Below are 22793 nucleotides of genomic sequence, written 5' to 3'. Positions count from 1 at the left end.
TCTTCCCTGGTGACATGGGTGGAGTGACACTCCACAGCAAAGTCAATGAAAACCTGACAGATTCTAACCCTACTTACTCTATCCAAAAAAAAAAAAAATTAAAAACAGGATTTTTACACACTTTAAGCAGGGAACTTATAAATATTGAATATGAATAGTTTGTATTTGCCACTTACGCATTTCGGGGGCACACCCCCTTCCTCAGAGCTAAGCTACTCTGGACTTAGCTCTGAGGAAGGGGGTGCGCCCCCCAAATGCGTCATTTTGATGTGATACAGCACATGTGTCCGCACTATTCAACATTGTGTGGTTTTATGGCTCATTGAGACTTGCTACTTTGTGAGTAGCCACTTTTTACTGATTTTATTATCCAATAAATGTGTTTGGTAATGTACTAGGTGTGCGCGCCTTCCATTTTGTTTTGTTTTTGAAGTTTCTATCGGATTACCCCATTTTAAAAGGGCAGCATCCGCCTAGTCCTGGAATACTGATGTCCTTGTTGCTTTTTTACCATAGAAAACCCCTTAGCGCAGGAACTGACTGCTTTTCTTTGTATATCCACCTTTAGTAACATGTTACACCCATTTTAAGAGTGTAACATGTTACTAACTGAGCAAGCAGCCCCCCCCCCCCCCCCTTCTCAATGAACTACCAGGGTGCTGATGAGCGCTTAAGTAGTTAATTGATCCTTCCTGTCATTCAGTGCAAGGTATGAGTGGACAGCTACACAGACAGTCTGCAGGAGCCTGAGATTGGACTTGTGATCTGCTAATCGCAGGTGCAATGCTTTACAGGCTCCTAATAGGAAAAAAAAAATAAATAAATGCACTTTTTTTTTTTTTTTTTTTTTTTTTTTTAATCCATTAAGCCACCTTTAGACTGAAATCTTTTTCTCCTTATGCTGGAATCCCCATTTAGATATTTGTATATTGCGAATATATCTCCTCCTAAGTGTGTCTTCTACACAGAGAACAAGTTTAATTCTTGTAGTTGTTCCCCATAGATGAGGTCCACCAGCCCCCTTATTAGTTTTTTGCCTTTGTCTGGACTTGCTAGTTTCAGCACATTCTTCCTGAGAACTGGACGGCATACTCAAGATGTGACTGAACCAGAGTTTTGTAAAGTGGTAGAATTAGGCTTCATGTACACGTGACGTTTTTATAACCTCTCCTGAACGATTTAACTTGACAGATTAGTAACCCATGTTTAAAGCATCCATTTTGACGCGTTTACATGCCACATTTGCGTTTAGAAGCGTTTTTTTTTTTTTTTTTTAATTTATATTTTTTTCAAAATAGCCAAAAATGAAAAACGCTTGTAAACGAAACACAGCTAAATGCAAGTTATTGCCTTTTAGACGCGTTTAGAAGCGTTTGGCGCTTGAAATGCCTCTAAACTCAGCTTCTAAACTCAACTGCCTAGAAACTACTATAAACGACCCTGTGTACATTGACAGATAAGATAACATAGAGGCGAGTTAAGGGGCAGTTGAAAAAAATGCCCAACTGCTCCTAAACATCCGTTTAGCAGCAGCAGTGTACATGAGGCCTTATAGTCCTATCCCTTGAGTAAATACAGTACCCCTTTTAATGCATGCTAATAGTCTGCTTTGCTTGCTGCAACTTTGCATTGCATGCTATTGCTGAGCCTGTGATCTACTAAGACCCCCAGATCCTTTTCCATCCTCGGTTTTCCACCAGTGGTTCTTCTCCTAGCTAGTAATTTGCGTTCATATTTTTAGCCCCCAAGTGCCTTACTTTAAATTTTCAGTATTAAACCTCATTTGCCATGTAGTTGCCAACCCCATTATTTTCTGAAGGTCTTCTTGTAAAGTTTATATATCCTGCTGTGAAGTTATTACCTTGTTTTTAGCTTTTTATGAATTGCAAACACTGGGATTGAACAATTTATACCAACCTCTATGATTTATAGAGAAATAGATGTCATTTTTTTTTACTTTGCCAATAGTTCCACTTTAACATGCCATCCCATCCTGCCTACGAAACACAGCACTTCTATAATATATGTATTCACAGTCCTCCACCCTCAACATTACGAATGAACAGAATGATCCAGGCACATCAGCTAGATAGTCAGTAGCTAGACTGTGCACTTTTTCTTTGCACTGGAGAGGTCTAGTGTTAATCTTCTTATGGACAAAGTCATTTTCACAGTGCAATAGCTGTATGTCAGGCTTGAAACATAATTCTGTGAATGAGCACTATACTGCTGCAATCATTTTTATGCCTTATGGTGATTTTTACAGTGATGCCAGCAATGCCAATTACATGGGCGCAGGATTTAACTTCACACTAATGAAATATTTAAGGAAAACGGGCAGAAAGAGGAGCTAGATTGAATAATAACAAATATTGGGACATCATTAAAACATGTTTATTAGAATGAAAAAACAAAGACAGAAATTGCTATGCTCTTTAAGCAGATCCCGGAGGTATGAAAAAATAGAAATACAGAAGAGATGGCAAAGTAGGCCATAATGTTTCATGCTTGGAGCAACAAAAGAGAGACAAGCTGCCACTGCTGCACGGCGAGCTGTGTGGTCCTGATGAGGGTTAATTTGACAAGCAGGAAAAATGTGATGACAGTCTTTACATTCTTCTTCTTCACTTAATATAAAACATTTTCTTTAGTAGTGTGTGAACCAATGCATGATGTTTCCCCAGCTAAACAGCATGTGGTGTCATATGCTGGACTGAATGTAGTTAGACATGACATGACGTTTAGAGACCAATTTCCAAACAGTCTGATATATCACCATTTGTTATAAGGAGAAAAATCTTCCCTGGTTAAAAAGCAGCTCTGGGTAATTTCTGCACCACTTTTTGCCATATATTAAAGAGGCTCTAAAGCCTAAATTTTTTTTCTTTTTTTTTTTTTTTTTTTTTTTTGTTCGTTTTAGTTCACCCTAATGCTAAAATCTCTAAATCTACTGACATCAACAATCTCAGACTAACCTATCTAGCCCTGTACAAAAGAAATCGCTATACATATCTTTTCTGAAGCCGGTCCGGCCCCATGTTAAGCTGTCAGTAGCGGGTGCAGAGGATGCAGCCGACAATGGAAATCCCATAGTAACTCTATGGGTGGCTTCACTTCCCAGCCGTTGTTGGCTTCCATCAGTGGAGACTGGACCAGAACGGCTTCAGAAAAGGTATGTATAGTGATTTCTACTTTACTAGTCTTAGATGGTTGATGCCAGTAGATTTTGAGATTTTAGTATTAGGGTGAACTTCCACTTTAAAGGCCAAGTTCACCAGCTTTCCATAAAATCCACAGACCCGTACCTTGCTGTCCTCTATCCATGATTCAAAACGTATCTATTGCTTCTGTCTTACGTCCTTACAGACTGTAGGTCATGACACAGGAAGGAGTTGACCAGCTGACCTCTTTAGCACACACCCTGCATCATCCACCCTCCCACTCCCCAGGTGCACGTTAGCTGTTAAGCACCGTTCACAACTCTGCATAGCGGGAACTCGCATTCCCACATGCGTTTTTTTTTGTTGTTTTTTTTTAAGAGGGGGGGTGTTTTGGAGCATTTTCACTCATCACACATAGGGCAGCCTGAATGTGCTGCTCTACACACAGCACCAAAGAAGCTTCAGAACTTCTTTTTTTTTTTTAGAGCAGAGCTTGGTGTGTTTTTTGGTGCAGTGCATTTCTGAAATGCAAGGAAACAGCACACCAAACACAGAAGCAAACACACATTTTGCCATGTAAAAAAACTAGGGGCAAATGCTGCAAAACGCACAGTAAAAAACACACAGCCCACCGAGCGCCAACATATCCCATAAGCCACATATAGCACAGCCCATTGAAATCGCCAGGCTGCCCTATGCATGTCACAGGAAAAACGAGGCACAAAATGTTCGCTCCCACTATGCTGGATGTGAATGGGTCCTGAAAGTGAAATTGGTTCAGTAACACAAGAACAATGAGGCTCCATTCACATCTGTGCATTTCCTTGTATTTCAGAAATGCTCTGCACCAAAAATCACAGTAAAAGCGCACCAAATTCCACTCTAAAAAAGTTCTCTTCTTTGGGGCGATTGCTGTGTAGGGCAGCCCATTCAGGTGGATGGGCTGCCCTATGTTTGAGTGAAAATGCTCCAAAACGCCTCCTCCCTCGCTATAAAAAAAAAAAACCCATGTGGGAATGCAAGTTCCCGCTATGCAGAGATGTGAACGGGGCTTGACAACTGAGTGTTTCTGGCCACTCCCTTCTATAAAGATGGCCATACACTATGCAATCTGATTGTGTATTTAGTGAGAAGGGTGATCACTGATTGCATTTCATTTAAAAAACGTGCAGCTGGGAATGGGTGAGTGGATGATGCAGGGTGTGTGCTAATGAGATCAGCTGGTCAACTCCTTCCTGTGTCATGACCTACAGTCTGTAAGGACATAAGACAGAAGCAATAGATACGTTTTGAATCATCGATGGAGGACAGTAAGGTACGGGTCTGTAGATTTTATGGAAAGCTTTGATATTTTTGCAAAAAAAGTACATGAATGCTATATTGGTACATAGGGGAGCTGAAATTTAGGGGAAAAAAAGGTGAACTTGGCCTTTTAAGGTAAAAAAACCTGTGTAACATGAATGGGGAAGTAACATCACTGCTCCCAGGGATCAGCTACACAGCCATTATCAGAGTTGACTGAAGAGGATCAAGGAGCTACAAGGTAGCGCAAGTAAAGCAAGTATATGGTGGTCAGGGTATGCCCTTAGCCACTGTATTATTTAGGCAGACCAAGAGGAAGGTTTTAATCAACTTTGTGGCCAGAACAATTTTCAGAATAGTGAGGAAGATATAAAGGTCTGTGAGGTACTACAACTCTTATGAAATTGAACACAGTTGGGTTGTTTGAAAGACTGTATTAATGTTGAGATCAGGGGATGGTTTGCCCCCCACAGAGCCCTGATCTCCACATCATCGTCTGTCTGTCTGGGATTACATGAACAGACAGAAGGATTTGAGGCAACCTACATTCACAGATCTGTGGTTAGTTCCCAAAAATGTTTGGAACAATCTACATGCCAAGTTTCTTCAAAAATGGTGTACAGGTGTACCTAGAAGAATTGATACTGGTTTGAAGCCAATGGATAATCATGCCAAATATTGATTTGATTTAGATTTTTCTTCTGTTTTTTTACTTACTGTGCATATTATAAATTGATTAAAAAAAACATAAAAATATATATTTTTGAAAGCATTTTTACATTGAGTTTGCTTTCTGGAGGGAGGAGGAGCTGATGACTGGAGCCATATAAGTGGTGCATAACAAAAGTGTGATTTGCCAATCATCATGAAAATAAGAGGCATTATGTTTTGGGGATTGGATTCTCACAGATTCACGTGGTGGAATGTGGAGGAGAATTTAACGAAGAATTGCTTCTGTGGACTTTATCGTTATTAATTGATCATGAGTGAATAATGGGTATTCTGTATAATTATTAAAGCAGAGGTAAATCCATTGATTTAACCATTTAAAAAAAAAAAAAAGTTACATTCCCGGCATGCCATGGTGACTAGAAATTACCTCCTGGCTCCTGGGCTTTTCTCAGCCCATTCACTATTGGTACCAGGCATTTCTACATTTCCAGGTAGGGGGGCGCACGCCCACCCGGCTGCGATCTCACTGGGTTCTGGCACATCCCTTAGTAAAACAGTACACAACGCAGTTACATCACACTCCCTAGGCACACAGTTAACAGTTAACCCTTTGATTGCCCCAGATGTTAACCCCTTCCTACCATTTGTACAGTGACAGTGCATTTTATTATCACTGTATTAGAGTCACTGGTGATGTCAGTGTCCCAATGCCTGCCATACTATTACAGTCCAGCTAGAAGTTGCTGATCATCGCCATTAGTAGTGTAAAAAAAATGTGTGTGTGTATGTGTGTATATGTATATATATATATATATATATATATATATATATATATATATATATATATATATATATATATATATATATATATATATATATATAATCAAATACCACCAAAAGAAAGCTCTATTTGTGTGGAAAATTTGTGTATAGTAGCGCAGTGCCGAATAACAACATATTGTTTAAAAAAAACTGTCTCCTAGATTCAAAGCAAATTTGTCAAGCCCTGTTTTAAATAAATAGTGGGTTAGAGTATCCTTCTAGGCGTGGAGTAAAATCGTTTGTGACTGTTTATACAATACTCCAAAAAATTACTTATTGACTTTGCAAGAAATCCAGTGAGCTTGAACCTTTCTGTGCATTCTGCCAGTACTGCATTAAAATCTTATGCTGTGTAATTAGCCCTGCTCATTTCACCTCTACTGATCATCCCCACTTATGTGATGGAGGTGAGGAAAGGGGGTTGGGTGTTCCTAACATAATTCCTGTCTAGGGTGACAACTCTGCTCCTCCATAAATACAGTACAAAAAGTTAGCGTTGTCGGTCTATTACCAGAAGTGTGTTGGTGGCTAAATATTCAGGTGCAAATTAAATAAAATAAAAACTGCAACCACATCTAAGGACTGGTAAGTTGTAGTATATTAAATATTTGTTGTTAGGTGTGATACACGATAGCAGGGGTCTCCAGACTTTCAAAATAAAAGGTCAGTTTATTATCCTCCTGACTTCAGAGGGGCTGCACTGCAGCCAGTAGAAGTAGAAAATGTCCTGGCTTTGGTAACAATGCTCCTTCATAGGTGTCACTGGGAGGAGTAGTGCCTCCATTGTTAGTGTCAGTGGAAGGAATAGTGTCCCATCATTGGTGACAGTGGAAGGAATAGTGCCCATCATAGGCATCAGAGAGGGGAATATTGCCCCATGAGTGGTGTCAGTGGGAGGGGTAGTGTCTCATCATTGATGTCAGTGGGAGGAATAGTGTCCCACTGTTGGTGTCAATGGCAGGAATTATGCACCATTGTTAAAGTGCTTGTAAAGCCTTGTGTTTTTTTCCTAAAATAACAAATCTGTCATACTTGCCTGCACTTTGCAATGGTTTTGCACAGAGCAACCTTAATCCTCCTCCTTCTGGGGTCTCCCACTGCCGCTCCTGGCTCCACCTCCCTGCCGAGTGCCATTGGGGCACTCGTGCTTGCTCCAGAGCCCTGAACTGAGTGTTCATAAGACACAACACACCCCATTCCCTCATCGCTGGCTGTAAATGACAGCCAATGGCTCCTGTTACTGTATCTGAGCTAATTGGGAGCGAGAGACTTGGGAGAGCCTCGGCTCTCGTGCACATCACTGGATTGAGATCAGGCTCAGTTATGTATTTAGGGGATCTGTTGGGAAAGCTGCATGCAGAAGGTTTTTTACTTTATTTTTTTTACAAACACTTTAATGTCAGTGGGAGGAATAGTGCCCCAAGGGCCAGATAAAGGCAAGCAGAGGGCCGCAATTTGGAGACCACTGCACTATAGAAAAGAAATCATGATTAGTTTATCTTGTGCCCCATGCCATAGAAATGCCAAGGGATTCCCGTTTGGAATTGCTGACTTAGCTCTATTTTGTAGTAGTCACGCAGAGCAAAAACACACTTTTATCACTATTGGCAGTAAATATTCAATAGGAATCCTTGAGAAAGAAACTGTTGACCTTTGAGCCTCCAATATGTTTCAGTACAGATTTCACAGGGATGCCTCTGGAAAGCTATCATTTTTTCTGGCATTATCCACAACATATGTGTAAGATGTCTACATCGCCTATACGATGTTTTTGAACGATTGATGTACAAGCCATATAACTGGTAAAATTTTCCCTTTCAGGCTAAGAGAGGCTTGCTTATTGGAGAGTATTGCAGATCACAGGAAAAACATCTTGTTCTGGGGATCCTTTTGAAAGTGGCATTTGAATGACTCAAGCTTTGAAGTTTAGTCCCATTTGATGTTTAAGGAAATAACTACCAGAACTAGGACTGTTACAATTTATTCTAACCTCATACAAAATACATATGGATCCATATTGCTGAGCCTGGCTGGAGAATGAGTTAAATAGCAGATCAGCCGGGATGTTTGATGTAGGCTCATACTGTTACACATTTGACCTAGAATAGATCTGAAAAGTTTTGTGCTAAAATGTCATTGTATTCAATTATATGGATTGAAATTTAGCATGGCATTTTTCTTATTGACATATCTGAAATAAAAAACTGTTATTCCCATTGCAGCCAGTCATATTAAAAGTTTTATTCTCAAACTGTGAATGTGATGTGGCAATATTCACAGTTTATATTTTAACCACTTCAGCCCCGGAAGGATTTACCCACTTCCTGACCAGGCAATTTTTTGCGATACGGTACTGCATCGCTTTAACTGACAGTTGTGCGGTTGTGCGACGTTGTACCCAAATGAAATTGTCTTTTTTTTTTTCCCCCACAAATAGAGATTTGTTTTGATGGTATTTGATCACCTCTGCGTTTTTTTTATTATTTGCGCTATAAACAAAAAAAAGCGACAATTTTGAAGATTATACATATTTTTGGTAAAAAAAAATGCAATAAGAGTATATTGATTGGTTTGCACAAAAGTTATAGCGTCTACAAAATAGGGGATATATTTATGGCATTTGTATTATTCATTTTTATTTTTTACTAGTAATGGCGGTGATCAGCGATTTTTAGTGGGACTGCGACATTGCAGCAGACAGATTGGACACTTTTGACACTTTTTTGGGACCATTAAGATTTATACAGCAATCAGACCTAAAAGTAGCCATTGCTAACTGTATATATGGCACTGGCAGGGAAGGGGTTAACACTAGGGGGCGATCAAGGGGTGAGGTGTTTCTAACTGTGGGGGGAGGGGACTGACTGGGAGTAGAGAGAGATCGCTGTTCCTGGTCACTAAGAACAATAGAGCTCTCTCTACTTCCCTGACAGAACGAGGATCTGTCTGTTTACAATGACAGATCCCGTTCTGGCTCTCTGCGGAGCGATCGCGGGTCGCCGGTGAACATCACAGCCGCTGGCCACACGCTCAGGCATCGCGCCGCACGCGCCCCCTATAGATCCTAAAGCAGCCAACTTACACCTACGGCGGTTTGCACAGCCGTGCCAAAATGCCGCAGTATGACGGTGGCTGGTTTGCAAGCGGTTAAAGGAAACCTTTACTGAGAGAATATGGAGACTGCCCTTGATGACCTCTTGTTCTGAAAATGCTATTTGTCTGGCTGTCATGCTAATTCAGTGGATTCAGTACTTTCTATGGTACTGACCATGAACAAGTATCGCGCACTTTCTATTTAGAAAATACAGAAGGCATCGAGAGTCTGGCAATTTTTAGCTAGATCACGGTTTCTTTTTATAGATGAGTGGCAGCTGACATTTAATCTTATAAGAAAAATGAAAAATGTGTACATTTTCTACATAGGAATATGAGTTCCAGTCCAGTGCAGAAGCAAGGTTTGTGAAAGAACTGGACCAGTGTGAAATGATCCTACAAGCTCTTGAGTATGAAGAGCTAGAGAAGAGACCAGGGACACTGCAAGACTTCTATGATTCAACATCAGGTATTGGTTTATTTTACTAAACCCACAACCATAAAATCAGTCTGTGTATGCAGTAAAGCTTGCTTTCTTTTCCATACATCATGGGACACAGAGTCAGGCTAATATTAATCCTACTGGGTTATACTCCATCTCCAGGTGATTGGACACTTGTAGACCAAAGGTCTTCAGACAGAAAGTGATCCCCTATATAACCCCTCCCATACAGGAAGCACTTCAGTTTTTTACCAGTGTCTGCACGGTTTGTTGGAGCTCTCTGAGCTCCAGGTATCTAGTCCCACAATTGGTTCTTAAATGAATCCAGGGATTGACCGATTGGATCCATTTGACACAGGCTTTATATGCTTAGATAAATGGTACCCGAACCTCGTAAAGCAGACTCAAGATCCTGCAAGGTTTTGCCTGTAATGCCGCCTCCGGGCGCTGGACCCTGTGAAGTGGATTCCTGGACACCACAGCGCTAAGGCATTCCAGCAGGGTGCTGTTCAGGTCCAAGGGAGTGGACCCTAAACATAAAAAGGGTACCCAGCCCTTGAAGGTCCTCAAGTGACTGAACCCGCCATGAAGGGTGAAGATTGGGCTCTTAGTTTCTAAGCTGCCCTGTGCCTGAACAAACAAGTGAAACCCCTTTACTTATTATTGTGGGGTGTCCCAGTGATTGTTACAATCAGTCAAGCTAACTAGAGACTGGAAACCTGTGTGCGGTGACCAGACGGGGGAGTTTTGGGCTAGCTTTGGGTGTTTGCAAAGTATACCTTTTTTGCTTGTGTCTGGCTGTCTTTTCTTTTTTTTTACCTGTACGATGGCGCCGGTGCGCCATTTTGCCTTGGTTCACCACATGCATTTGCAAAAGCGCCGCGGGACTTAGCAGTAGCCTTTTATCTGGGCACACGAGGATTTGCGTCATACGCGAATACAGCCACGCACGTTCGCTGGGACCAAAAGATTCAAGTGCGTCAGATAAGGGGCACCAGACAACCCTCCATTCGGCTCTCTTCTAGGGAGGATGTTTATCCTCCTTCGTAGTGCCCTATGCCCAGTTCCATTCTAGGCCTTTACAACAAGACATCTTGTTGGCCTGGATCAGAAGAGGAAAATCCCTGGATTATCCAATGTGCTTATCTCCTCGGGCACGCTTATGCCTAAACTGGTGGTTGCAGGATCAGAACCTGCGAAAGGGAAAATCCTTTCTCCCGGTAACTTGGAGAGTACTGACTACAGATGCCAGTCTTTCAGGCTGCGGAGCGACCCTAGAAGGGCTCACAGCTCAGGGGAAATGGTTAGGGACAGAACAGATCCTGTCCATCCACGTCCTGGAATTACGGGCAGTACGTCTGGCCCTATGGTCCTGGACGGTGGAGCTTCAGGACTGCGCTATCAGGTTTCAGTCCGACAATGCCACTGCCGTGGCCTATATAAACCACCAAGGCGGTACCAGAAGTCGTTCAGCTCTGAAGGAGGTGAACCACATACTAGCCTGGGCAGAGGCACATGTGCCGATTATATCGGCAGTCCATATCCCGGGAGTAGAGAACTGGAAGTCAGATTATCTCAGCCGCCAACAGATCTGCCCGAGGGAATGGTCCCTACACCCAGGGGTTTTCCAGGAAATTTGCCAGCGTTGGGGATGGCCAGAGGTCGACCTATTGGCATCCAGGTTCAACAACAAGCTACATCAATTTGTGTCCCGAAAAAGGGATCCTCTGGCAATTGGAGCAGATGCTCTGATAGTTCCATGGAGACAGCACTCCTTGATTTATGCTTTCCCTCCAATCCCTCTCCTTCCACATTTGTTGCACAGGATTTGGAAAGAGGAGGTTCCAATCATTCTGGTGGCACTAGCCTGGCTGAGAAGGCCCTGGTTCCCGGAGATTTGAGACTGACAATAGACGTGCCAGGGATGCTTCCACGTTGCTCCGGTCTACTGTCTCAAGGTCCTTTATTCCACCCCAATTCACAGTCTCTAAATTTGATGGCATGGCTATTTAAGCCAGGGTGTTAAAGGAACGTGGCATCTCAGGATCAGTAGTGTCTACCCTAATGAATGCTAGAAAAGCTGTCGCTAGGAAAATTTATCATAAGGTCTGGAAGACTTATATTGCTTGGTGTGAAGCCAGAAAATGGTCTCCTCGGAAATATGTAATTGGGAGAATTCTCTCTTTTCTACAGCCAGCTGTGGAAATCAAACTGGCTTTGAGTACAATCAGAGGTCACGTTTCGGCCCTATCCATATTCTTCCAAAGGGCTTTAGCCTCCCATTCACTGATCCAAACCTTTATGCAGGGGGTAACTCACTTGCTTCCCCCCATTGGGTGGCCTATGTGTCCTTGGGACTTGAATTTGGTGTTGTCTGTGTTACAGAAACAACCATTTGAACCTATCAAGGAAATTCCATTAGACTTGCTGTCCTTGCAAGCTGTTCTAGCCTTCCTAATGACCATCACCTCGGCTAGAAGGGTGTCTGAGTTGACGGCCCTTTTGTGCAGGGAACCATACTTGATCCTTCACCATGACAGGGTCATGTTATGACCTGTTCCATCCCTTTTGCCAAAAGTGGTGTTGGCCTTTCATTTAAATCAGGACATTATTTTTCCTTCGTTTTTTTTTCTCTCAGCCTCGCTCGGCGGAAGAGAGACGACTGCACTCATGGGACGTTGTGCGGGCAGTCAATGTTTTTTTTTGTCTAGATCTGTGGAGATCCAAGGATCAGACTCCTTTTTGTTTTACCAAAAGGACCCAAGAATCGGCAGGTAGTTTCCAAGGCTTCCATCGCCAATTGGGTCCATCAATTGATCATTTAGGCCCACGGTCTGAAACATAAAGCTCCTCCCTTTAGGGTGAGAGCTCATTCTACCAGGGGTGTAGGAACCTCCTGGGCTTTTCGCCATCAGGTATCTGTGGCTCAGATTTGTAAGGCTGCTACCTGGTCTTCAGTGCATACGTTCACAAAATTTTATCAAGTGGATGTTCGAGCAGTCGAGGATTCGGCTTTCGGCCGCAGTGTACTGCGGGCTGCCGTATAAGTTCTGATGGCTATTGTTTCGCAGGGTGTCTCCCTCCCCTCAAGGCTATTGCTCTGGGACGTCCCAGTAGGTAATGAATATTAGCCTGACTCTGTGTCCTATGATGAATTAAAAAGAAAATAATATTTTTTTTCATCATACTTACCTGTAAAATCCTTTTCTTTGAGTACATCATGGGACACCGATCCCGCCCCTCTTTTTTGAGGATTCAGTGCTTAGTACAAAACTGAAGCGCTTCCTGTGTGGGAGAGGTTATATAGGGGATCACTTCCTGTCTGAAGACCTTTGGTCTACCAGTGTCCATTCACCTGGAGATAGAGTATAACCCAATAGGTAATGAATATTAGCCCATGTGTCCCATGATGTACTCAAAGAAAAGGATTTTACAGGTAAGTATGATGAAAAAATCCTATTTTTATACTCACTGTGGAACCTAAGGGGTTAATCCTCTGCATTGTGTAAAAAGGCTGCTTGATCCTGGCTTCTCTGATCATCCCCTTCTTCCATTGTCCCCTGATAATTTCCTGATAACACAGAGCCTATGGAGTCAGGCTGCACATGCTCAGTTTGGGGTGTATTGCTAGAGTTTTGTTTTTTTTTTCTTCGGAGAGTGCAAGTAATCAGCACATGGCCAATTAGCCCTGTCCAGACAGAGTCTGGGTCTTGCAGTCCCATAGGGCAGTCAGATAACTCCTCCTACAAGCTTTAACCAGTGCTTGGCTGAACACTGCTAGAAGTCACAAGACTGGTCTAAATGCTGTTGAAAAAAATTATTTGGCAGTTTACATTTACTAAAATAGTTGCATTTCCATGTTCTGTGTACTGTGGGAGACCAGATCTAGTGAATGCAGGGTCCTGGGTTTAGTAACACTTTAACTCCTATTCTGCTGTGGGAATTTCAGAGCAGTTACCTTGCAGAGTGTACTTTGTTACACTGGCTTTTGTATCTGCAATTGATTTGTAATCCTGTATATCAAGACTGTTCCTATTCACATACCTCTGACACACTACACAGCCAGACAGTTGAGACTCCTTTTTTTTCAGTTTAGCTTTGCAGCTTCCTGTATCTCCTGTCACTCATTAAACAATAAATCGGGACTGTGATAATGCTCATTCATTGGCCAGAGTGCAGATGACACAAAAAGATATTTAGGTGAAACAAAGGATATCAGTGTCGCCGCCTTGGATATGCAGTGTGGCAAATGCTTGTGAATCATGAGACTAGCTGAACAGAATTGCAAACCCTTTGGCAGGTAAAATGGTTCACATTTTGCTGTTTGTTATGAAGACTTCATTAATGTTTCAGTTAATGATCAAATGTATCATATTGGCTGCAGTTCTGTTTGTGTAAAGGAAACTGTTTTCCTAATTGATTTATTTCTATTTTTCAGGAAAATTTAAACACCCTGGCGTTGTTCAACTAGTTTCAGCAATTTATGAAGAAAGAAACTCTAATATAGCAGAAGAAGCCAGTAGTTCTCAGCCATGAGATAGTAACAAGTTTGCTATAAATAAATTATTTATGGTTTTTATACTGTTGTATGTGTTTTTTTTTTTCACTCTCTCAAGTCCTCTTCCAGGGCAAAAGGTAGGATGTAGCTATTTTTCTATTTTCGATTATTATGTTTTACTTGGTTTTAAATACAAAATTTTTATATATTATAGTATAATTGCATTTGTAGAACACAAGGAGTAGTAAATAACTTACTGAAGAAGAAGAAACAGGTACCTGGTAAATTTTTTTTTTTTTTTTTTTTTTTTTTTTTTTTTTTGAAGGAATCTTCAGGGGCTCCTCTCGCCAAGAAACAGGGAACATCATCCACCAATATTAGAAAAAAACAAAATACCCTTGAGCTTCAATAACTTGTGTTTCTGAAGGCCACACAGGAGCATCACTAATATGTTACTTTATCTATGCTCTTAGACATTCGTGGTAAGTTACAGGGGTCTCCTAGTAGGTGCTCCTCATGTGATTCCAGTGACAGTGGACTTGGAGGGGTTGCATATCTGGTTGTTTTTCTAGGCTACTTTTTTTTTTTTTTGTATCCTACTCGTGGGACCTTCCCTTCCCATCACCTTCTTGGTGTTCCCCATTCCTTCCCCACCGAAGGAGAAGCAACTATCCCTGTGCTTAAAGAGGAGCTAATGGAGCCATCTCTTACTCACATTTGGTCAGGCTACAAGTCCTCCCCTGTGTTGCTTCAGGTGGAAAGCAGCCTGCTTCACCGCAGGTCCCCCAGAACAGACAGCAATATGGTGGGTATACTCTGGTGCTGGCATCCACAGACATCTGTGTAGGTGGGGGATGGAGCAGTTGGTGGACATGGATCTTCCCAGGAGTGTTGCAGTAGATTTAATCCTTAAAGCAATGCTGCACCATGAGGTCTGATTCCGCCATGACACCTGCTACGAATTTGGCAGATGACTCCAAGGAAGATTGATTAAATGTATTTTTTTTCTTATCGTTCTCCTTCCAACTACACCCATACTGTGGGGAGACACAGTGTGGGGTACCCTTGGGAGGAGGTCCTTTCTTTGGGTGTTGGTTGCTATCTGTGTTTGCGTGCCTCTTACAAGCACAGGGTGTGTTCCTGTGCACCATTGGTGTGGCAAGTTGGAATAGAGTGCCAGCAGCTAAGATTTAAGCAAAACCTGTTAACCATTTCTTACATTTTTGTAACACTTGTTTAGCTGCAAGGCTACTGGGGTCTGCTTACTCCTCAACTAAACACTTTTTTTTTTTTTTTTGCTTGCAGAAAGGTGAGGTGACGACCTAGTGATGTCTGCTGGGGATTAATCGGTTTTCTGTGCTTGATTTTGGGCAATAGCCCACCCCTAAGCAGAACTAGAAACATACATTGAAATAAATGGCCTGTCGCAACCATATTAGAACAATGACATACCTCCATCCCTATATGTTGCATGAAAAAGAGGAAAGAAAATGGGACTTTGCATGAGGCATGTCAATGTGTATAATACTGTATAGAATAATACATCTGTCTGTATTGATTTAGCATTTCAATCCCATAAGGTAATCCATGATTGTAGAAAAAATATGTCAATATCAATCTTATTAAAAAAAATAATACAATGCAATCATCAAAGATTTACTTGGCAAATATATGATATAACATATTTATTATAGGTAATCAATGGACATAATTGATGTGATCATACAAATGATAAGTACTAATATTATAAAATGCATAATTTGGGCAAGCATGTCTCGGCACTCTTGTTTGAAAACTTGATGCGTTTCATGACGTTCTAGCCAATCATCAGCCGTAAAATGCACGGTAAATGCTGAAAAGTCCGATAAATATCCATTAATATATAATGCCCTCTGAAGAAGGAAAGTATTAAGGGCAAGCTAATTCTAAATTACTTACACATACAGCCCACAGGCTGTACCCAGTTTCTACGGTGTAATTGGGCGGTGGCCTGGGATGCGCTCACTCGAGGTTGAGGCAGTCTGACTTGGCCTAACGCAAAACAAAAAAGGTAGCCCGACCGCCGCACACATCATCCAGCCTGAGTGGTAAGCAAAAAAAAAACAGCCTCAGCTCAATTCATCCAGACCACAACTCTAACGGACTTAGCTGCTTCAGTAACTGGTAGGTTAACAGATATTGGGTCATAAATAACTTAGTTGGAATCCCTAGAATATACAGTATCTCACAAAAGTGAGTACACCCCTCACATTTTTGTAAATATTTTATTCTATCTTTTCATCTGACAACACTGAAGAAATTACACTTTTCTATAATGTAAAGTGTAAATTTGCTGTCCCTTCAAAGTAACTCAACACACAGCTGTTAATGTCTAAACCGCTGGCAACAAGTGAAAATATCTAAATTGGGCCCAATCAGCCATTTTTCCTCCACGATGTCATGTGACTCGTTTAACAAGGTCTCAGGTGTGAATGGGGAGCAGGTGTTAAATTTTATGTTATCACTCTCACTCTCAGACCGATCACTGGAAGTTCAACATGGCACCTCATGGCAAAGAACTCTTGAGTATCTGAAAAAAAAAAAATCTGTGAACTCCATGCCCAAGAGGGTTACGTCAGTGCTGGAAAATAATGGCGTATGCACATATTTACAGCGCTCACAATACTTCCCAAATTAATCCATTTGATAAGTGAAACAAATTTAAAAAATGTCTATATACATTTTACATGGGTGCTCCAATCAGTAAAGTGCAATCGTGCTCCAAACTTTAAGGTGTGCCACACACCCCTCCTGTGTCCCCACTCACCAAAAGAAATGGACCCCTAGCTTTTCAGTCTAGGAGTCATTCAAGCTAGAACGCTGGCCATGAATGGCGATTCACAAAAGGCTCTAAAGAAGATTTCCCCCAATGATGATGGTCATAGGCAGATGTTGGTACCAAGATGGAAAAACAAAAGGAACTAATAGTGAAGTACAGTTTGGCAGATAGTTTATTGCGTAAACGTGGATAGGTACTTACATACTAGAAAAGTTAAAATCACATGAAATGTTACAGAGATAAAATTCAGCAAACGATGCATCCAGCGTGTGTTCCACTAAAACCAGGAAGTGATGTCGTTTGGACTTAAAACCAGAAATTGCGTCAAGGCGTTTCACCCTCCTCCTGTCATCCAGGACCTTCCGGCGCGATCGTGGGCATGAGAGCCAGAACGGGAGTGTGTGTGTGTGCACGCACGCACACACACACATCCCCATTCTGTCAGAAGAGGAGAGACAGATCGCCTGTTCCTTCTAAGTAGGAACAGCGATCTGGCTCCTCCTCTAGTAAGTCACATCCCCATACAGTTAGAAACACCTAGCGGGGGAACACATTTAACCCTGTGATCGCCCCCTAGTGTTAACCCCTTCCTTACCAGTGGCATTTACACAGTAATTAATGCATTTTTATAGCACTGATCGCTGTATAAATGTCAATGGTCCCAAAAAATGTGTCAAAAGTGTCCGTTCTGTCCGTCGCAGTCCCGCTAAAAATCGCAGATCGCCGCCATTACTAGTAAAAAAATAAAAATTATAAAAAATGCCATACATCTATACCCTCTTTTGTAGACACTATAACTTTTGCGCAAACCAATCAATATACGCTTATTGCGAGATTTTTTTATTTTTTTTTAACCAAAAATATGTAGAAGAATATATTTCAGCCTAAACTGATAAAAAATTAAAAAAAAAAAAAGAAATTTCTTTTGGGGGATATTTATTTTAGCAAATAGTATAAAATATTTTTTTTTTTTTTCAAAATCGTCACAATTCTTTTGTTTATAGCGCAAAAAATAAAAACCGCAAAGGTGATCAAATACCACCAAAAGAAAGCTCTATTTGTGAGGAAAAAAAAACATCAATTTAGTTTGAGCACTATGTCGCACGACCGCACAATTGTCAGTTAAAGTGACGCAGTGCTGTACCGCAAAAAATGACCTGGTCATTAAGGGGGAAATTCTTCTGGTCCTTAAGTGGTTAATGAGTGGAGCACCCATGCACAATTTATATGGACGTTTTTAATCATTTGTTTCACTTATCAATTAGATTAATTTGGGAGGTATTGTGAGCGCTGTAATTATTTGCATACATTTTTTTTTCAGGCAAGTGAATAGCACTTTGTGTACAACAGCTGCAATCACTAGATTATCATTATTGTTTTTCACTTTCAGCGCAATATATATATATATATATATATATATATATATATATATATATATATATATATATATATATATATATATATATATTATATTATATTTTTTTTTATTTGCATGGAAAATAATGGTTGTCACACAAAATTATTGACACTTTGGGCCTAATTTGGACATTTTCACATAGGGGTGTACTCACTTTTGTTGCCAGCGGTTTCGAAATTAATGGCTGCGTGTTGAGTTATTTTGAGGGGACAGCAAATTTACACTGTTATACAAGCTGTACACTCACTACTTTACATTGTAGCGAAGTGTCATTTCTTCAGTGTTGTCACATGAAAAGATATAATGAAATATTTACAAAAATGTGAGGGGTGTACTTATTTTTGTGAGATACTGTACATATCTGTCTCTCTGTAGAATCCATCATTCCAGTATATTCCATAACTTCTAAAATCATGACCGCATAGCCAGGATATAGACATATTTTACCTCTCTCAGTTAGTTTGTAGCGTTCTGAGCCCAAACATTGTTAACCTAGGAGTACCGGGAGCTGAAGTGGCCCAATTCCTCCCCTAGGCAAACTGGGCATCTGAGACTTAACATACCGTATTTATCGGCGTATTACACGCACAGGCGTATAACACGCACATTCATTTTAAGAGGGAAGTTTCAGGAAAAAAACTTAAATTTTTTAATAAGGAGTGCCCATCTGCAGCCTGACAAGTGCCATCAATGCAGCCTCACCATTGCCATCAATGCAGCATGATGATAGACAGAACAGTGGTCCAATGGTGGCCCAGGAGACGGGACTTCCTATTACAGAGGCCGCCAAGTAAACAGGAGATTCTCACTGTATTTAATCTGACGGCGCTCGTCCCGACCTCTTCCCTGTCCCCTCCGAGGCAGCTAAAATTGAAGTATTGGCGTATAACACGCACGCACTATTTGCACCCAATTTTCATGGTGAAAAAGTCAGTGTTATACGCCAATAAATACAGTATTTATAGCCAATTCAAAGCTAATTTGATGCTGGACAATAATATGCATGTTATTCGACTATACACGGTAGGTATGCAGAGATGTGAATACCTATAGAAAACTGTATCTGGGACCTGGTCATAAATGTGGTGACATCCCAGCCACCCTCCTCAGACACCTAATTTATCAGATGGCCTCTGTCAACACCCCTTTGATACAAGAGAAAAGGGGAATGCCAACATATTGTGGTAGCTCTCGTTTACCATCAAGAAAAAGAAGATGTCAAGTTATGCGAGCCAATTGATCACTTTGCTCATGGACTGAAATCTGCTGAAACCAGGACATTAGGTTTTCTTCATTTTCAACTCCTTTTTTATTTCTCTGTTGCTCTATTTCTTTGTAACATCCTTTATTCTGTAAATATTTTATTTTCACCACTTTGACCTTTTCATTATTAAACCATATTTTGAAAAGTTTTAAAATGGACTCTAAGGCTTTTAATGCAAACTAAAAGAATCCCGGTCTCTTGAAGAGTGCTACCGTAGTATAAATGTCTGAACATACCTGTCTGTGGTGACAGAGCGTGTTACAGACGTTTATTTTAAAATCATAATTGTCATTGCTGATATTGTGAACGGGGGATAGTCCGATCCTAATACCAGGCACTTTTCCCCCCTTCCTGCCCAAGCCAATTTTCAGCTTTCAGCGCTGTCACTTTTTTGACAATTTGACAATTGTGCGGTCATGCTACACTGTACCCAAACAACGTTTTTATCATTTTGTTCCCATAAATAGAGATTTGATCACTTCCTGGGGTTTTTGCTAAACAAATAAAAAAAGATCGAAAATTTCGAAAAAAAATTAATCTTTTTTTTCGTTTGTTATAAAATTTTGTAAATAAGTAAGTTTTCTCCTTCACTGATGAGGTGGCACTAATATGCAGCACTGATGGGCATTAATAGGTGGCACTGAAAAGTGACGCTGATGGGTACTTATGGGTGGCACTCATAGGTGGCACTGATGGGCATTGAAAAGTGACACTGATGGGTACTTATGGGTGGTACATTCATAGATGGCACTGATGGGCATCACTGATAAGCAGGCACTGGCAGGCAGTGATGGGCACTGGCATCATTTGTGGGCATTGATTGGTATCCCTGGTGGCCATGGGTGGCTTACCTGGTGGTCATCAGTGGTGGGGATCCCTGGTGATCCTTGGTGGGCATCCTCGGGGGGGGGGGGGGGGGGGGCTGCGCCGATAATCAGCGCAGACCCCCCTGTCAGGAGAGCAGCCAATCGGCTCTCCTCTACTCGCGTCTGTCAGACGCAATAGAGTAAAAGCGATACACGGCTTTTCCTGTTTACACCGTGATCGGCTGTGATTGGACATTGCTGATCACGTGGTAAAGAGCCTCCGTCAGAGGCTTTTTACCTAGATCGGAGTTGCGGTGTGTCAGACTGACACACCACAACAGTAATTGATGTGCTGCGAGCCGGCTCATTATCCTGAAAGACGTCATATAACGGAACCACCGCCCAGCCATCATTTTGCTATAGCCTGGGCGGGAAGTGGTTAAAGGGTTAATTGCTTAATTAACTTAACCCAGTGACAATCACTCTCAGGCTGCTGGCACCTAGATTGTGGTCCTGCAAGCTGGAAAATCTTTGTGCAGGGTGCAGCTGAGAGTAGCATTGTTACTTAAGTGAAAGTGCAGTGTGAGATTGGCCAGTCCTTTGTTACAAGTTGGTGAAAAGGGCAGGGGTCTGACATCCGCATTCGTCTCACCTATAGATTAGGAATAACAGTCTAGTAATAACCTAAGTTCTTTGAGGACTCTCAGCCTCTTGGTCATTTTATTCACATTGTTTTTCCAGTCTTTTTTGAACATTGGCTTCTGTTAGCCATATGGGAACATTCCATGCGGTGTTCATAACAGTACTGTCTTGTCTATAATACTTCTCCTTGGTTTTTACTAGGGAAAAGGAGAAGAATGTTATTAACACAGTTGCCTTCTCCCTGCCTCTTGTAACCAAATTCCCCTGACTGTTCTTTATGTGGTCCAATATGCTCTGGCTTTGTTTTTTTACTATTAACATAGTTAAAATTTTTGTGGGGGATTCTTTTTACTCTCCTCTGTGTCTCTCGTGGTCTATTTTAGCTGCCCAGATTGCACGCTTGTGCTGCATACACACGATCGAATTTCGGCCTGCAAAAGACCGATGAGAGTTTTTCGTCGTAAAATGCGACTGTGTGTATCCTCCATCGGACTTTTGCTGGACGAATTCCAAATGGCAAAAGATTGAGAGCATGTTCTCAATTTTTCGGTCGGGAAAAGTTCCTATCCGAAAATGCTATAGTCTGTGGCAATTCCGATGCGCAAAATTCGTACGCATGCTCGGAAAAAATTCGACGCATGCTCGGAAGCATTAAACTTCATTTTCTCGGCTTTTCGTAGTGTACGTCACCGTGTTCTTGATGGTCGTAAGTTCAGCGAACTTTTGCGTGACCGTGTGTATGCAAGGCAAACTTGCATGGAATCCCATCAGAAAAGCCATCATATTTTTTTCCAACGAGAAGTACGATCATGTGTACGCAGCATTACATTTCTTATTGCATTACTTGTAGTGTTGGAATGCTGCTTGAAAAGACCTGCAGCTGCTGTTCACTAGATGCTAAATCACCTCAAAAAGCAATAAAAAAAATATATATGAATACAGCGCTTACAGTTGGCGATAGCATTCTGTGATAAAAACAATAACCACAAACAGTCTCTTGTAAAGTGCTCAGATGCTCCAACTAAATTTGGAAAGGGCTTGGGTGCTTCATGTAAACATGCTGTGCCATGTGCCACGCTCCCCTCTTGTATCCCCACTCACCAGAAAAAATGGACCCTCAGCTTTGCAGTCTGGGGGTCAAACACGCTTAGATCTGGTGTTGGTGGGATAGGACTTTGGAACTCCTCAATAAGATCTCCAATAAAGGTCTTGGGGGTAACTAGGATCTCCACCAGGCTTGATAAAACAGATACAGGCTCATAGTGAAGTACTGTATAAAATGGGGTTTATTATGTAATCATGTATGCCACTTACAAGATTGCTGATCAAACGAGCATAGGACAGAAAGTGAAGCTTTTCCGGGTTCGCCGCGGCTCAGCGTGCATTCCATGGAAGGCAGAAATGGCGTCAATGGTTAGGAAACCGGAAAAAATCAATGCGTTTCACCCCTTCTCCAGGGCGTCGTAAGGAAATCCTTGATATGTTGAATATAAAAAGCTAGATCTTACCTTTTTGCACTTTTTTTGTACTGTCTTCACAGACCCAACAAACATTCTGTCTTCGCTGTGGGCTGTAGACCGTGTTTCTTCTACTCACCTTACATCTTGCCTCATCTTTACTCCTGGCACAGCTGGAAGTGTTTTGAGGACAGCACAATCTATTAAGAGGGCTAGGCAATAGGAGGCTCGGGAGAATTTCTTTTTAAAAAGTGAACATTTGCTTTGCTTTTACCACTTGTTCACCAGTACTGTTTATGAATAAACAACGCCTGATAGAATGGGATTTTAAACGCACTCCCAGAGATGGGCTTTCTAGTGAAAGTAACTTTACATCCACCCAATCATTTCCACACCCCA

General features: G+C 41.5%; 1 protein-coding gene and 1 long non-coding RNA gene across 2 annotated transcripts in view; both read left to right on the top strand.

Moving 5' to 3' along the window:
* Positions 1-14071, top strand: part of HDDC2 (HD domain containing 2) — a gene marked incomplete at its 5' end in the record, with an annotated part of 46554 nt that extends 32483 nt beyond the window's left edge. Inside the window, 2 exon segments of the mRNA XM_073627197.1 lie at positions 9381-9519; positions 13931-14071. Coding sequence (XP_073483298.1) covers positions 9381-9519; positions 13931-14028 — 237 coding nt within the window.
* Positions 14072-14296: 225 nt separating this feature from the next.
* LOC141140254 (uncharacterized) lies at positions 14297-15635 on the top strand. Its single transcript, XR_012243910.1, has 2 exons — positions 14297-14472; positions 15296-15635. It is a non-coding gene; the product is annotated as an uncharacterized lncRNA (long non-coding RNA).
* Positions 15636-22793: the final 7158 nt, after the last annotated feature.

The sequence above is a fragment of the Aquarana catesbeiana genome, linkage group LG04 (assembly GCF_042186555.1).
Source record: "Aquarana catesbeiana isolate 2022-GZ linkage group LG04, ASM4218655v1, whole genome shotgun sequence".
In the NCBI taxonomy this organism is placed as follows: Eukaryota; Metazoa; Chordata; class Amphibia; order Anura; family Ranidae; genus Aquarana; species Aquarana catesbeiana.
Note: the sequence above shows the minus strand (reverse complement) of the source record. Positions and strands in the feature narration are given on the sequence as shown.